Source organism: Macrosteles quadrilineatus, unplaced genomic scaffold (genome assembly GCF_028750875.1).
Source record: "Macrosteles quadrilineatus isolate MER2022 unplaced genomic scaffold, UCM_ALF_1.0 Scaffold_6__1_contigs__length_79288215, whole genome shotgun sequence".
Lineage (NCBI taxonomy): Eukaryota > Metazoa > Arthropoda > Insecta > Hemiptera > Cicadellidae > Macrosteles > Macrosteles quadrilineatus.
The window spans coordinates 63,227,411-63,243,787 of NW_026542599.1; the positions used below are offsets into that span (position 1 = coordinate 63,227,411).

Consider the following 16,377-nt stretch of genomic DNA (forward strand, 5'->3'; position numbering starts at 1 on the left):
GGACCTTGGGAACGGGGTTTTATAAGGTAAAAATTGGTTTTGCTAATTTTTGGCCAAAAAAAAACATAAAATTTAGCAATTTCTTTCCAAACTATTTTGTAGAGCTTAAAAAAACAAATAATTTAGTATATTGAAGGGTTATTATGCGCCTAATGGTTATGGAGAAAATTACAAAAAATGTAAATTTTAAATTCCTATGTTATTCTTATGGAGAATAAGTCAACTGTTTGCTTGTTTATGAGCATATTTTGATCACAAAAATGCATTTATTTCGTACTAAACTATTACATTTTACAAAAAAAAACTTATTTACCCTCCCCGTTGCAGCAAACCTAGAGTACTCGTCAAACTAATGCTATCTAAACAGATAATAAATGTGAAATTTTTAAGGAGACTTTTTAGTGTATATATCCAATTAGGCAAATGGAAATTTGCTTAGTCTGCAGGTTTGCTGTGGTGGGGGTATAGTTAAATAAATTTTTAGTTTCACAAACTGAATGTTATGGCTATTGAACCGGACTATCTCAATTATATATTCCAAGAATAATGTTGAAATGTAATCAATTGAGAGGCCAGAATAATTGATTAGCAGGAATTCCTCAGCGTGGGTTAGAAGCAGTTGCCCAAAATAAGTTAGTAGTTTAAGGGGGAGTAGCGTTTAAAGTATAACTTGTTTAGAGTGTTATTCAAATTGATACTAGACTTCCCATCTCTTGTTCAGGAATGTAATTTATAGTTAACTAAACATATGTTAAAACATCAAAATTTTATTCTAATCAGGGATCGAAAACGTAGCTTGATCAGACTATGAAGATTATGCCATCATGTACTTTGTAGTGCAATTTATTTGATTCACATTAAAAGTCATAAATGAAAATGAAGTTATACCAAATTGAGCTCGAGTATGGTGCTTAACAATCTAAGTCTGATTTTCATGATACCAACCGAGCCATCGACACAACAAGATCACTTAAATAATAAGGAACTTGCCATAATCCAGAATTATGTCTTAAGATTTTTAATGCTTATCCTGATAATTATACCAATTCTTATATACCAAAGGCAAAAATGTGGTTATAAACTGTAGGTCCTTTAGTTGCCATTAGCTGTATGGGCTATTAATTAACAGCTGTGTCTAAGGAATATGTCGGCCTTAGTCACTAACAAGATTATAAGATCGCGCCACTCATCCTACACTCATATTCATTCATACGTGGCTTAAAATACCTACTTTGTATGGTCGCCATTTCATTGTAAAGTAAAAGTATGAAAAGTAAAGTAACGGATTGAAACTCGACTCATCTGTCTTGAACCTATCTTGTAATGAATTGTCCTGGCTAAAGAAACAGCTGATTATTTTAGTTAGTAACAAAGCTATCTTCACATAAATTTAACTGGGTAGGTATATGTTCAACGCTAACACTCATCTTTCACCCATAAAATATGTAACCTGGTGTTGTCGTTGTATAAATCAAATGAAATCTACAAGAAAATCCTTCAAGTTATCTGAGTGTTAGGACCAGCTCACTCGCTTCTGCTTATTTTCCAGGATTGGCAAGTCCACATGTCTTCTTTTGAAGTTCTGTGCGGAGGAACTCTGTTCTCCTCTTACCGTTATTTTCAACAAATCCCTCTCTCAGGCATCTGTCCCATCCAAAATGAAAATTGCCAAAGTGAACCCCCTCCACAAGAAAGGCTCCAAGGATGACATGGGCAACTTTAGGCCAATATCTTTGGTCCCTACATTTTCAAAGTTATTGTAGAAGGTTGTCTTAACACGGCTTATGGATCACCTGAAATACAACAACCTCCTTCCAAAGGGGCTTTTTGACGGGCAGATCTACCATCACAGCAGTTACAGAAATTGTTGAGCATATCATTGATCATTTGGAGGATGGCGACACTGTTGGAGGCACCTTCTTAGATCTAAGCAAAGCGTTCGACTGCCTGGACCACCAGCTCATCTTGAAGAGGCTCGAGACATTTGGCATTTGCAAAGCCGCACAAGCCTGGTTTAAATCCGACCTTTGTGGAAGACAACAGCTGGTGGAGATCAAGCAGGCCACAAAAGGTAGAGAAAATTCTGTCAGGTCAGAGGCTGCTAAATGTAGAAAGAGGCGTCCCGCAGGGTTCCGTATTGTGCCCCCTTATTTTTGCCCTATTTGTTGCCGATCTACCTTCATTTATGGAGCCCCACTGCCACACAGTCATGTTTGCAGATGACTCTGTTCTCTTGGCCAGCAGGGAGCATCCTGAGTGTCTGGAAGTTGAAAACTTTATCGCAATCAATCAAGCTATGGATTACTGCGCAAATAACGACTTAGTCTTCAACGAGAGTAAAACTCAGCAACTCTTCTTAGGAAAATTCAAAGATGTCGTTTCAAATCCTCCAACTATCCAAGTGGCTGACACCACCAAACATCTTGGACCCATTCTAGATAACGACCTTTGTTGGAATGCCCACATCAATTCCATTTGCCAGCGGCTCAACTCATCGCTATTTGCGTTCAGACGTCTCCACAAAGTTACCTCTCCAGCCACAACACGTGTAGCATACCATGCACTTTTTGAGACGCTTTTCAGGTATGGAATAGTGCTTTGGAGGAAATCTTCCAAGCAGAATGTCCAGCGTGTCCTGAAATTGCAAAAGCGTGCCGTAAAAATTCTTGGTGGCCTCCAGCAAGACGATAGCTGCAGGGATGTCTTCAGAATGCTGAAAATTCCAACTGTAATCGCCATATACATCTCTGAGGTCGTAAATTTTTCCCTCAACCAAGGCACTCCTAGAAATGCAAATATACACTACTTGCATTACACAAGGAACGCTGCAAATTTCAACTTGCCCCCACACAGAACTGCCAGATAAGCAAAGAAGCCATCTTACGCAGGAGCCAGGCTCTACAATCTTCTTCCGACAACAATCAAGACCGGCAATGCAAAGACATTGAAAAAAAGACTACTTACCTGGCTGATAGATAATCCCATCTACACCATGGAAGAGTTCTACACCCTCTGTGAAAAAAGACTGATGAAATCCATTTTTTTTGTAACATTTATGTATATTTCCAGATTTGAATTTGTTTGTTGACACCATTTCTAAGCTCTACACTTATGTAATAAAGATTCTCTCTCTCTCTCTTTAAGTTTAATTTATTTTGCGAGAATTTTTAGAGCACTAATATTGGAATTTGGCTGACTTAAATCAACGTTTAATATAGGAAGAATGGTTTATGGGGGCTTTCATGGGGTAAACATTGGTTTACCCCAATTTCGACTATAAACATAACATTTTGCAATTTCATTCCAAACCATTTTTTAGAGATTTAAAAAACAAATTTAGTTAGTATATTGAAGTTGTTTTGTTATAAGAAAATATTCTATTAACAATAACATTAAAAAAACTCTAATTACAATCTCTGAAGCACAAACCAGTACTCTTCTTAAGTAAACCCTAAGTAATATGCCTACTTATTGTTGTAATAAATAATATGCAATTTTTACTTTCTCCCCCATATGGAGAAAGTATTGTTTTTGTCAAAATGGAGATATTAGTTTTGAGTCTCCCTGGACCCAAAAAAGTAATTTCCAAGTGATGTATCTGTGTAGGGACAGAGCTACAGACTACACCTGTAATATCTCCAGGTTTTATTTGTTATTTTTCGAAAATGTAGATTCGGAAATGTAATGGTGATTTTCCCATAAAATAACCGGAAAATAAGATATTAATACAAAAATCTCACACTATTTTGATTGAAATAAGTATGCTATAGTCCATTTAAGTCTAAAATGAAATGATACAACCACCAATGTTGTAAAAATCACAGTTCTAAAGGTATTGCAACTTTTGTATGGTTTTTCCACAAAAGTATCATAACTACCACGACTTGGTCGTGGGTTGCTGATACCGTTGCTTATAACAATGTTTTACTTGTTTCAGAACTCAACTTGTATGGAGTCTTGCATTTCTTCAAAGCTCAAACTTCCAACCAACAAAGGTAAACCATCTAGTGGATAGTATTAACAATATATATACTTTAATAGTCACAAATTACTGGGTAAAATTAGTTAAATCCATTTCAATTTGGCCTTTTACCAATTTACTCTAGGAATGCATACACAAATGTTTCAAAGCAACCTCATAAGGCCTTCCCACACACAAACTCCACAATACTTAACCTTTTGCAAAACAATGTTATCACTTTCACACTGACACTCCATGTCAAATTTGAATGATCTCAAAGTTTATATATTAAGTACCTACTCGGCAAAGAATGTGTAACATAGAGCACAAAGGTTTAGGTTTTTAGGTTTTTTTTCCAATAGCAGGCTGGCCTGAATGGGAAAGAGTCCAAACTGGCACAAGAAAAAAAAACTTTACACTATACACAAACACAAAAAATTAGGATATTCACTTTCACTTACAGCATTTTCAACTAACGATGAGAGAGTTTTCTTTAGGTCTAATATGGTGGCCAGTGAGTTGTTGACAGTGTTGCCAATAGTATAAATTGAAATAAAACACAGGTTCAGTTGATCTTATAGTAGAACCTCGCTAATTTGAACCTCTATAATTTGAAAACCTCTATAATTAGTAATGTTCGTCTTTTCACCTCAGAAACCTCAAAAATAATATACCGATAATTCAAAGTGATTTTTACGTTTAATGCAGCCTCTACAATTCAAATTTCCACATACTCAAGCCTCTACAGTTCGAATTTGGTTGTCGTAATTCGAACTGTTACCTCCAAAATTTTAAGTCCACCTCTACAATTCAAACTGTGTTACCGCAAGCCTCTGTAATTCGAATCCAGGACAAAAATAGGCCTGTTGAAACATCTAAGCTTACTTGTTGGGTTGGATGTTGAAGTGGAGTTGGTTGGATGAAAGGTTTGGATCCAAGGTTAAGGTTTGGGGGTTGTCTAGACTTTGTAAACCATTGGTAAGATAACTCCCTTCTTCGCGGTTGTGACTGGTTACATTGAGGAGGCAGGGATCTGACTCAGGAAAGGGATGATTTTAAAATTCCCTTACAAAACAATTTACTTTATTTAACTATAAATTTAACTTACAAAAACAGAAACTAATAAACTTCCCATGGCTTCTCAGGCTTGACCAGCTGTGTGGGTCTGGGATGTTCGTATTCCTCAGGTTCACTCAATGTAACACCCTCCTTTTCAAGCTCTTGTAGAAAAGCCTCCACCTACAACACAACAGTCATATACCAGGCTTAATTATTTATGTTCATAATGAATCTGTATCTGTGTGTGCTGTGCCTAATGTTGTATTTTTTTGTATTGAATATTGATGATGTCATTGCTTATTGCTAACTAATAATTGTATTTGGAGACAAAAAGCCTGCAAATGAAACTCATGTTTGATAACTAACTACCTGTTATACTAAATTATAATAGTTGAGGTAAAAGGGGTAAAACTTAAGTCATATAAATCTAGGAGGTAATGATGAATACAATTTTTCCCTACACTGAAAAAGCCTTCCAGGCACGTTTGGCAGCTTGGTAAGGTTTCACACAATCAGATTGAATCGAGGGTATGTCTACTGAAAAATTAAAATTGAACACAGAAAAATGGCCTGACACCTACATCCCTGGCTTTTATACTTTATTTCAGCGATATCTCCATTATTCTTGAAATAACAACTATTTTTGATTGCATTCAGTAGGCTAATTTAAATTTTTTTCATAAATACAGCACTGCCAAAGTCCCAAACATGCTGGATTAGCAATTTCCAATTTTTCTAGTGGATTTGCTTTACTTAAATGACAATTTTCCCTGAGATTCAAGCATTTGCTAGACCTAACATGTCCTCAATAAAAAACCGTCTTATAGGTCCATAGACTACTTAAAAAAAGAAAACACCTGGAAAAACCCAATACCGGTAATCAAAATTCGAGAAACTGTACCCATTGGACACCATTTACCTAGGTTGGGTAAAAGATTTCATACAACCTTTGTGTACAACTTTTAGCAGGGTTAGGAGAAAATTGACTGTTCAAGTTAAATGAACCGACCTTCTCAAACTAAAAACTATTTGATCCTTTCCACAGGGGAGTGAGCTGGTGTAGTGGTAGAGCACAGCTTCGGTCCTGTGTCCAAATCCACCAAATTAACAAAGGATTTTATCGAAGCGATAACACCACAACCCCTAGATTTAGCCTGAAGTAATGAGAAAACGATCCTGAGCTAGGGCCTGGCGTCTTAGGACAAAAAAACCCATACGTCATGCAACCACTTTGGCCTGGGGCCACTTGTCTAGTTTTCCATTAGACAAGCCTAGTTCATACCTTAGTGTCAGGTTTGCGCTCTATAAAGCAAGCCACTTCAGAGATTCCGGTTTCATGACATCTCTGAGCCAGGACTCGAGCCAAGTTAACATATGCAGCTGTGTCACCCAAGCTGTAACAGTGTACTGATCTTTAGGTACATTTGTTTTAAACTACTAACTTGGTGCATTAGTCTCATATTACTGCTAAACTCAATAAATTTGTCAACGTCAACCAATTAAGTAGGAGTGACAATTTAGTAGCCAATATTTTCCCTTGTTTACTTTTAATTGGAATAGCGACAATACCAATGTATTCTCATTCTAAGCCAACAATAAACTCTCAATAACCCAACAATCATTGGACCAGGGGTGGGGGTTATCAAATGAAATCTTTGTATAAAAAGACTGAAAATAAGTAGCCTACCAACCAATAAGCTAAGAAAAGTCAACTTATAGGCTAGCAATTTATTATCTGCTTTTTTACTGGCAAGGGGTTAAAATTAATCAGTTTTTTTTTTACAAAAATCTCTTTAAACTACAAGCCAGTAGAGTTTAAATTACATCTGTGTAATCTTAAGAGATCTGCGGTAAATATAGGCTAAATGTTGTTCTTCAAAATAAAACTGGGCCAACCGATATCAAGTTTAAACATGAAGAAGTCTGCCATTATCTTTTTTCATCTTTGAATTACCACAGTGTTTTCTTAAACGGCTTTTAATACCAAAATGCTATTGCGCTTGAATTGCAGTCCAACTCTTGCACCATCAAGGAATCAGTGGATTGGCCATCGTTGCTCTGATAACTACCAGTTTATTTGTTTGCTTCAGCCTTAATAATTATGTTGTCCTCAAGGCTAGAAGTGACTTAATTTACGATCAGTGATCTGTTTGTCTGGAAAATCACAACTGGGAAGATTTGAGACTCTTATTGTGATAGATCAAATTATACTTTAGGCCAGAGGCATCAATTATTGATAATTCGTTGCCTATTCAATTATCAAGGGCCATAAGTACCCACTTTTCTGAAACTACAATGGCTACTGGTACACGTACACACCTGTACAACTGCTTGGCCAGGGCCCATTCCTTGGTTGAGGCTGAGACTACAACAGTGCCTGAGTTGTGGACTACTTCTCCCGTCACACTGCGAGCACTTCGGTTTGTCTTTACCACTAACCTGGAAGTAATCAAGCATTGTAAAACAGATATTGCGGAGTATAAGGAAATTTTAGTTGGTAAAAGCTCTTACATGACGGAACCTCCTTAATGTTTTGCTGATTCTAAAGAATAAGTTTTTTATAAATGGCGTTTATATATTTTAAAACTATTTACTATTTCAATAAGCAAGTGCAATGTTAGCATGTGATCAAAATCGATATTTCTGTAGGCTAAATAATATTTTGTATCCCCATCACATATTACACTTGTATACTAGTGGTATGTCTAAGTGAGAGTAACAAAATAACTTAATCGGGACACGAAAAGTGATCCGATTACACCAGGAGGAAAAAGGGATTAAGAAAAGTAATAAACTCATTTACATTTGTGATATTTAGACATTCATGTACGACCAAAAGAAATTTGAAAGATAAATTAAACATGTGACAAAAATATGTGGAATGAAAACTGATCAAATTAGGGTCAGAAGCAAAATAAATGGCGGTATACAATTAAGTTAGATATCAAAATGGAGGCTTGTATGTTGGTTTTTCAAAGATGAACTTTTTAGATAATGCTACTTAAAATTATAAGTCAGGCTAAATTTTTTTTGGATCCAACATTATTGTGTGGATAAAGTAAAGTAGACTAATTAATAATACGTAAGTGTAGACTCTGGAAATATTTAATGTATGCTCGTTACAAGAAAAATATGATCTTACTAACTTGTTCCAATATGTCTTCCCAGGTTTCTCAAGAAACCATCCAACTGGTTTGTGGGCTATTCTAAGTTTTTCAAGGTTTCTTGGGTTTCTATTGTAACAGTAAAATGTGGAACTGGCATCAGCAGCGGTCGAGGCAGATCTTGAGAAGTGTTTACTAAATTTTATCATTGTCTTAAAGGAACTCATGGTAGCAAACGAATCAACTGCTTCTGTTCTGAAAAAACAATGTACCGTATTGGATAAAATGAACAAAGGACTTCACAAGGCCTTAATTGAAACTAATAAATAAGCTCAAGGTAAAACATAGACCTTTATTGGTTGTGTACATGCATTCCTGGTCAACAACCAACGTAATGAGAAGTTTAAACGAAAATAACCATCTTTTCACAATTTGCTCAGTGGTCAGGCACTTGTTAGCTGTGTTTGATCAACTCTGTCGTGTTGGCACTGAACTGGCTGACTTGTTAACACAGAAGCAAGAGACATCAAATCACAAAAAGTTCTGTCAGTGCCCTTCAAGTGGTAGTCTCTTAGCAAAAACATTGAAAGAAAAAACACCCCTTCAGTAGCAAAGCTGCAGAATTTCAATTTTCCTGATTGAATTTTCACTTGAATAAGCTATGTCCTAAAATATGTCAGATTTATTAGGTACCCTAAAGCCTCGTTCACACGGGGCGAGTTTACACGCTACTCGCCGGCGTGTAGAAAGACGCCGGCGAGTCGGCAAGTGCGCTTGTAGTCGTTCACACGATGCTTTTTCCACTCGCTCAGTAGCTGGCTTGAACCAAATCCTCCAACATCTTTGAGTAACAAGCGCACAAGCACAAGCAACTGTGTTCACACTGGGCTACTTTACACGCCTACTCGCTCAAAAGCTGGCGAGTTGGCGTGTAAAGTAGCGGCAGCGTCAACTTTTTCCAGAGCTTTTTTACAAGCAGCTTTTGAGCGAGTACGTCGTTCACACTGAGCTATTTTACTAGCTGCGTGTAAAAAAGCCGGCGTGTAGCTTGTAAACTCGCCCCGTGTGAACGGGGCTATAAAGTCAAATTAGATTTTACGAGTAGCCTACTTAGCTTTTCTGCTGCAGGGAAGGTTAATCATTCAAGTGGTTTTAGTGAAATTATTATAGCTTAGTGTAAGGCAAACTACAACCGTTAATTTAATCACCATAAGATAACATTGGAATCCAAAAAACAATGTTTTTTTTATACAGTTTTTTTTCTGTAGGGTATTCTTTAACTGTGCAACAACACTACACTTAGGTACACATTTTTGTTAGCTGTACAAAAAAGGTTTGGAAAGAAATTGAAAAATTGTATTTAAATTACTACTAAAACCCCGTTCCCATAACCTTTAGGTAGAACCGTAAATCTTTTTTTTTCTTTTGAGGGAAAGCTGGGAAAATGTGTTTACGCAGACGGGTGGCTAGCCTGTAGTCAAGGAATCAAACAGGTTAAGGATCCAAAGACTGCCCACTAAAAACTTCCTCTACTCTTCGGGCATTAGCCTAGAAACACTTGTCGCACTTAAGTTAGTCACAACTAGGCAGTAGGGCTTGCTCCATGTCTAGCCGTTCATTTCTCACACGACCTAGACTGCAATCTGATCTAGTTCATTCTTTTTTACTTTAGATGACTAGGCCTATCCAGGTAAGAGCGATCCGCACAGCAGTCCCAGTTGTTCTCACCCTCCATCTATATCTCACAAAACAAATCAAATGACAGTACCCCAAGATGTAGAATGGCCTCCCAACGGACGTATCCCATCAAATAGACACCGTTTCTACCACGAGGCTAAGCTAATAGTAGGTCTAGGTTTATAAAATAACTTTTTTTAAACATTAACTACGTCCAATGAAAATAAGTTTAGGCAATTCTTTTACAATTTTGAACTGACGTAAGTTGCTGTAAGGTTGTTTTGTAGTAGCTGGGAATTACATTCTATTCCAGTCTAGAAGTGACCTAATTTACAATCAATGATCTGTTTATTCATGGACAGAAAATCACAACTGGAAAGATTTGTGAGTGAAGAGCCTTTTTAACCCTGATAAAAAATAAAACAAAAAAGCTTAAGTTGTATTAGTCCAAGTTTTATCACAATTTGATCTTAATCAAACGCCAAACTTTCTATAGGCCTATAAAATCCATGATGCAATGAAGTCTGATATCAAATTTTTGCAAAATGTTCTAGTAAGTTAGGCCTATGTTGATGGCTGGTGGGACAGTTTTATTTTATTACCTAACAAGAAACTGTACATAATATGAATTTTGTAAAATTATAATAGGTAAATCGTTGCCGGAATAGAAAACAAGAATTTGGCATGATATTTTTAGTGCTGTGTATAATGCAAATGCTTTGGTTAAGTCTAGACTAGGGGATATCAGGTTATGTGACTTTATAAAACCTTTATAAAACTAAGACAATAGGTACCTACATAATTATGATTACACTTCTCTTTTCCGTGATAGTCCTATATTTTACTTACGTTAAATATTATGTCGGTAAAAAATATTTGAGGGGTTTAAACATTCCCTAGTTGAGTACAGCTACAGCTGAGCAGACACTAGACAGCCAGCAGACGACGATATCAACATTTCAATTTCAACAACTGAAGCGAACTAGCGAAGCGAAGCAACCAGATGCTGCGAAACTCGAATTCAGCTCCAGCTGACAAGTAAGAAAAACACCGAATAATTGAGTCGACAGTGACAGACAGACAGCGAAAAGCCAAAGAGATTTAACTTTTCAATATTCAGCGGCGCGGCGCTAGTGCTGCCAACAACGACGGGGCTTAAGCGAACCACTACACTAGACTAGAGCATGCACCAGCGACAGCAAAGATCGTGCATTATTGATATTGATCTTTGAGAGGTGCGCCGACGCCGCATCTAAAGTGCTAAATGGGTTCCAAAATACAGTACAGACATAAAGCTTAGCAGATATTTTATAAGCAATGACTTGATCGGAAATGGTTGCGGTATTTGTAAACAACTTAATCATTTGTTTTGTTTATAGGGATCCCAAAAACACTTAAATAGATAGGTCATTAATAAATAAGTCACTCATTCTCTTTTCTGAATCTCACGTTCCACTTCCAACTGTAATAATACAGTTGCCATACTTACCAATGGCAATAATAAGTCGATGGTTGTAAATATTTATAAATTACAGCGTAACCGGATTGGGATATGATAATAATTTATTTTGAGCAAAGCTTGGTACCAACTTCTATACTGCTACATACACTTTTTCTAATTTTAAACACCGGATATATGTAACAATTATTAAATTACTACTGCTACTTAACTCAGGATATTGAGCTCAAATATACTCAAACTGTTTGTCATAATCCTTTATCGCATAAATCAAATAAATGTTAGGTTACTGATTAAATGAACGTATCAATGAGTATAGCATTACACATAGTATTAATAAGTCAACCCTATGTATGCCATTATTATCCAAATCCTGAATTTGTGTGTCACAAGCTTAATGTTTACATCTGTTATGTTAAGCAAAAGGTTTTATACGAAAAGCTAGTTTAGAATGTTAGCGTCGGCTGCTAGACTTTTTTAAATTTTAAACTAAATTTCTAAATACCCCCGCCGCAGCAAACCTGCAGACTTAGCGAATTTCCATCTGCCTGATTAGATTTAAACTAAATTGTCTCCTTAAAAATATCACATTTATTCCCTATTTAAACAGAATTAGTTTAATGAGTACTTAGGTTTGCTGCAACAGGGAGAGTAAAAAAGTTTTTTTTTATGTAAAATATTAAAAGGTACTATGGTTTAGTAAGAAATTAATGTATTTTCCAAATTTGATCAAAATATGTTCATAAACAAGCAAACTACAACAGTTGACTTATTCTCCGTAAGAATAACATGGGAATTTTAAAATTACAATTTTTGTTTTTATTTTCTCCGTAACAATTAGGCGCATAATAACGCTTCAATATACTAAATTATTTTTTTTTTAAGCTCTACAAAATGGTTTAAAAAGAAATTGTGAAATTTTGTGTTTTTAGGGTCAAAAATGGGAAAAACCTATTTTTACCCCATAAAACCCCCCATAAACCCCCGTTCCCATAGTCCGATCATGCTGGTTCGCGAACTCATTCAAGTTTATCCTGCCTTACACCTTCAAACCAAATTTTATCAAAATCGGACAAAAATTACTCAAGTTATCGTGCGGATGGACACACACATATATATATATATATATATATATCTATATATAGATATATAAAAATTTGAACGAATGGTGTTTTTGGCCTCTGGGGACATCAAAATGAAAAAGTAAATCGGTCCCGGGCTTAGGTCTTACCATGAGACCTACGGTAATAGCTACTTCCCTATAGGGAAATTCGCTAAAAAAAAACTGGGATTCTAAACTAAAATTATAGCTTCGACATTCCCTAGTTCTCAAAATTATCTTTCTTTCAACACAAAAATCGTGAAAATCCGTCAAGTGGTTGATTCAGAATCGTGAAATAAAAAACCCTGTCACGTTTTAATATTATAGATGATATGATGATGATGATAAAAGGCTTGATGACTTCATTACTTGGCACGCAATATACGCTTCTTCTAGTAGTATATTGCTGATCTGCAAAATTCACCGTATGCAGGAGCTTTTGGACGTCGTGCATCAGCGCTGAGCTATATTGGACGTCGTGCAACAGCCAAATATTTATTGGACATAGTGGCACTTGGACGTCGTGCAACTGGCAGAGGCTTTGGACGTCGTGCAAATGATAATATTTTACAATTCTATAGTGCGCTGTTTCACGACGTCCAATCTCATGACGTCCAAAGCTTGTAGAAAGACTATATTTTTTGCAGTTACTGTACTTTTGGACCTCGTGGCACTTGGACGTCGTGCAACAGTCAAATATTTTATATTGGACGTCGTGCAACAGCTGAAAAATTATTCTTTGGACGTAGTGGCACTGAATAATCTTATTGGACGTCGTGGCACTTGGACGTCGTGCAATGCATCCCTCCTAAACACGTAGGTTTATAGCGAAAATGCAAAGAGTAAATAAGTCTAGTAAGTCTTAAAATTGCATCCACATTCCAAAAAGACCATAAAATACACAGTTTTTCACTTTTTAAGTTTGCCGCCATTTTTCAATAATAGAATTAATATTTTTAACGAATTTTATGGTCTTTTTGGAATATGGATGCAATTTTAAGACTTATTTGACCTTTTATACTCTTTGCATTTTCGCTATAAACCTACTTGTTTAGGAGCTACATGATGTAAAATGTACACCGGAAGTCATTTTTTCATAGGCTGTAACTCCTAAACGAGTGGGTCTATCGAAAAAAATTTCAAGAATAAAAAAGTTTTTAAAAATTGGATGATCTATCCGAAAACATGATAAAATATAGGGTGTTCCATAAGAAATTTCAAAGTTGGCCGCCATTTTGGAAAATGGCGGATGAATTTTGAAAAAATAAAATCTTATTTTTAACTGCCACAAAAAATAAAGGAATGTCCCCCATTTAAAGTTTTTTCTAATTCTGCCGTTTTCGATATCCCAATGGTGGCCTCCTTGAGTTGATCACCTGTATAATAACTTTATAAAGTAGGTACGGTACAGTACCTATATGTTAAAGGACGCTATGATATACATAAGGCTGTGGTGTCCGGTTCGCTATTTTTGTAACTCAACACATGTTAGACTGAACTCAAGATGCTGTAATAAACTACTTCAATGCTTAAGCATGGTGTCTTATTTTAAATCCAAGTGAATCTTGATTAATTATAAATATTACCTAAGTAATATTGAACATTAAATGTATTCATTTGTGAAAGCCAAAGTTCTAATGCCATCAATATTTTTTTTGTAAAAGATGAAGATAATGGTGATAGGTATAAGGCAATTACAGACATCATATGCTCCTTTATTCATTGTTCACATTTTATGAAACTTGTTCAATAGGCCTACATGTTTGTTAAACTAGTTCACATGAATTAAATTTAACTAATTTTATGTACAGAATATAGTAATACGATTCATCCAACTTATTGTATACTTGTTTACAGGAGAGTTATTAAAAAGAAAGAGGAGAGGAAGCAACAACTTAGAGTTGCTCTGTCATGGTACAGATAGGATAGCTTTCAAATGGTGTGAAACTCCAGAACTTGAATACATAGTGCAGTATTCATTAGTCAAGGACACCACTTGGACCAGCACAGATCGAGTGAGTTCTTTAAGAAGAGCATGTAGTTTATTATAAAATAGTGTTCCTCATTATGTTTTTTTTCAGTGGCCAAATAACTCCCAGCTTAATATATTTTCATTCGAGGTCCCCTCATCCATCAATTTGCACATGAGGTAACATGGGCGGTTCCAGGGGGTTTTTTTGGGGGGGGGGCGGCATTCTTTCGGGGGTGTGGGGGGTATTCTAGTACTGGGCCAGCATGGCCACGACTACCAGGGGGTTTTGGAATACCCCCCATGTTGCGGGAGGGGGGTCCAGGGTCCTCCCCCGGAAATTTGTGAAAAATTATACTTGCAAAGTCAACATTTTTAGCACTCTTGACGAAGAAAAAGTTTAATCTCTTGTAATCTGAAAAGGAGAGTTTAAGTGCAAAACTTCCTTTTTTCAGTGATACAACTTTTTCTGTTCTTACCGGCCCTGTAATTTAACCTATCTATTTTTAAATGTTTTGTTTCGTAATGTCGACACGCATTGTATTCCTTCAACAATTATTTTTTTCAGAAAATAAAATAGTTCCTTGCTTACTACATTTTTGAGGTTTTTAGTGGTGTTAAAAACCATCAATTTTAATTTGCTTAGATAAACTACAAAAAAATATGTTAAGGTTCAAACTATAAACTACACAGTAATAAGCACTGTCTGTTATAAAAAATATATAAATTTCAAATCTTTATGTTAACAAATAAGTGTAGCAGAGCAGGTTGAGAGAATATGTTTGTGTAAAAGAGAGAGGTTCATACGACCTGCCGGCCTCAGTATCCCACCATTTCGAATGGTGGGCACGGCCCGCGTTTTTCCACCACACAGCGCGCCAGTATCCAGGGGAGTATTAACAAAGATTAAGCATAGTACTCCGTATTAAGTTATAACATAGATGGTATCTGTACGACATTTCCCAGCTGGGCGGGTGAGCGTGCGACACTGCGACGTTGTTGATGTATACACTTGAACGCACATATGTCTACCTGAGTGAATACTCTGTAGAAATGTCAGTGTGGTGTGATAGTAGATAGTCAGGTAGACATCGCCACCGTCACACTCGTAGTACTGTAATGGGTTGCTCAATCTTGAGTCTACACTAACCTAACTTAGAAAACGGCAAAGCAAAGCTTAAGCCTTATACGCTTCCATTACTTACCATTATAATTTTGTCATATGCTTGTGCTTAAGTGGAGGGATGATGCACATAGGTTCAATCTTGTAAAACTTTGTTACTAACTAAAAAACCGCAACAAAACAAATAATCAACTGACTACTGAGCCAGTGGGTAGAGCACGTGCGTTTCTTTATGAAGCCTGGGGGTATGTGGTTGGAGTGGCTCTGAACCGGTTTTGTAGGGGTGGGGGTACGCCGAAAATCAGTCTGCGCTCTTGACCTGTCTGAGTAACATCGCCGATGCTTTTTTTCAAAAACATTCGGGATGCCAGTTTATCTTAAAACTTAATTTGTTTATTTTTATGTTTACAGTGGTGTGAAAATACAATTTTTTTTAGGTACTTTTAAGTGATAGTTTCGTATAATAGTAATGCATTTTTTGTAGGTACTTTTTTTGCCACAAAAAATCTCTGGCTCACTAACGAGTAAATTTTGGAGTATATTAAAAAAGCCTACTCTAAATTTTTATATGTAGAATTTTATAAAATATGCTATCCTTCCTTCATATAAATATTTTCATATTCCTCTTAATGAGTTAAACAAAATTAGATATTAATTGAAAATACTCATCACACAACTGTCGTGAGAACAACCTGAACCGCCTCCTCACCGCGGTCCGAACCATGGCTCCTATGGCCCCCTCTCTAGATACTGCCACTGTGAGGTAACTAGTAGCTCATTCTCAATTTGCAAATGATTTATTACTGCTCCTTAACTAAACCTTCTTGATACCTATTAGACAATTATTTTAGTTTTGAAGCCTATAAATAGTAGCAAAAATGCAACAGCAGTCATAAAATAAGTTTAAAGGAGACATGATAAGA

The 16,377-nt window shown here is 36.2% G+C and overlaps 2 protein-coding genes across 3 annotated transcripts in view; one reads left to right on the forward strand and one right to left on the reverse strand.

Moving 5' to 3' along the window:
• Positions 1 to 5,027: 5,027 nt before the first annotated feature.
• LOC128996201 (39S ribosomal protein L18, mitochondrial-like) lies at positions 5,028 to 10,766 on the reverse strand. Of its 2 annotated transcripts, none has more exons than XM_054421343.1 (5): positions 10,651 to 10,766; positions 8,167 to 8,379; positions 7,340 to 7,459; positions 6,303 to 6,414; positions 5,028 to 5,200 (listed from the first exon to the last, which is right to left on the reverse strand). In XM_054421343.1, the coding sequence occupies exons 2-5, from the start codon at positions 8,349 to 8,351 to the stop codon at positions 5,081 to 5,083; spliced, it is 537 nt and encodes a 178-aa protein (XP_054277318.1). In that variant the 5' UTR covers positions 8,352 to 8,379; positions 10,651 to 10,766; the 3' UTR covers positions 5,028 to 5,080. The 2 variants fall into 2 exon arrangements, with proteins under 2 accessions (XP_054277318.1, XP_054277319.1); XM_054421344.1 differs by having other exon boundaries at positions 8,167 to 8,374; positions 10,651 to 10,744.
• Positions 10,767 to 14,026: 3,260 nt separating this feature from the next.
• Positions 14,027 to 16,377, forward strand: part of LOC128997572 (tyrosine-protein kinase receptor torso-like) — a 35,199-nt gene continuing 32,848 nt past the window's right edge. Inside the window, exons 1-2 of the mRNA XM_054423211.1 lie at positions 14,027 to 14,045; positions 14,220 to 14,377. Of these exons, the coding sequence (XP_054279186.1) occupies positions 14,027 to 14,045; positions 14,220 to 14,377 (177 nt within the window). The remainder of the gene's footprint in view (positions 14,046 to 14,219; positions 14,378 to 16,377) is intronic.

Coding starts and splice junctions, on each gene's coding strand:
- LOC128996201 (XM_054421343.1), bottom strand. CDS start 8,351: ATGAGTTCCTTTAAGACAATGATAAAATTTAGTAAACACTTCTCAAGA. Junction 7,460..8,166: donor GGGAAGACATATTGGAACAA/GTTAGTAAGATC, acceptor GATTACTTCCAG/GTTAGTGGTAAAGACAAACC. Junction 6,415..7,339: donor CTGGCCAAGCAGTTGTACAG/GTGTGTACGTGT, acceptor ACACTGTTACAG/CTTGGGTGACACAGCTGCAT.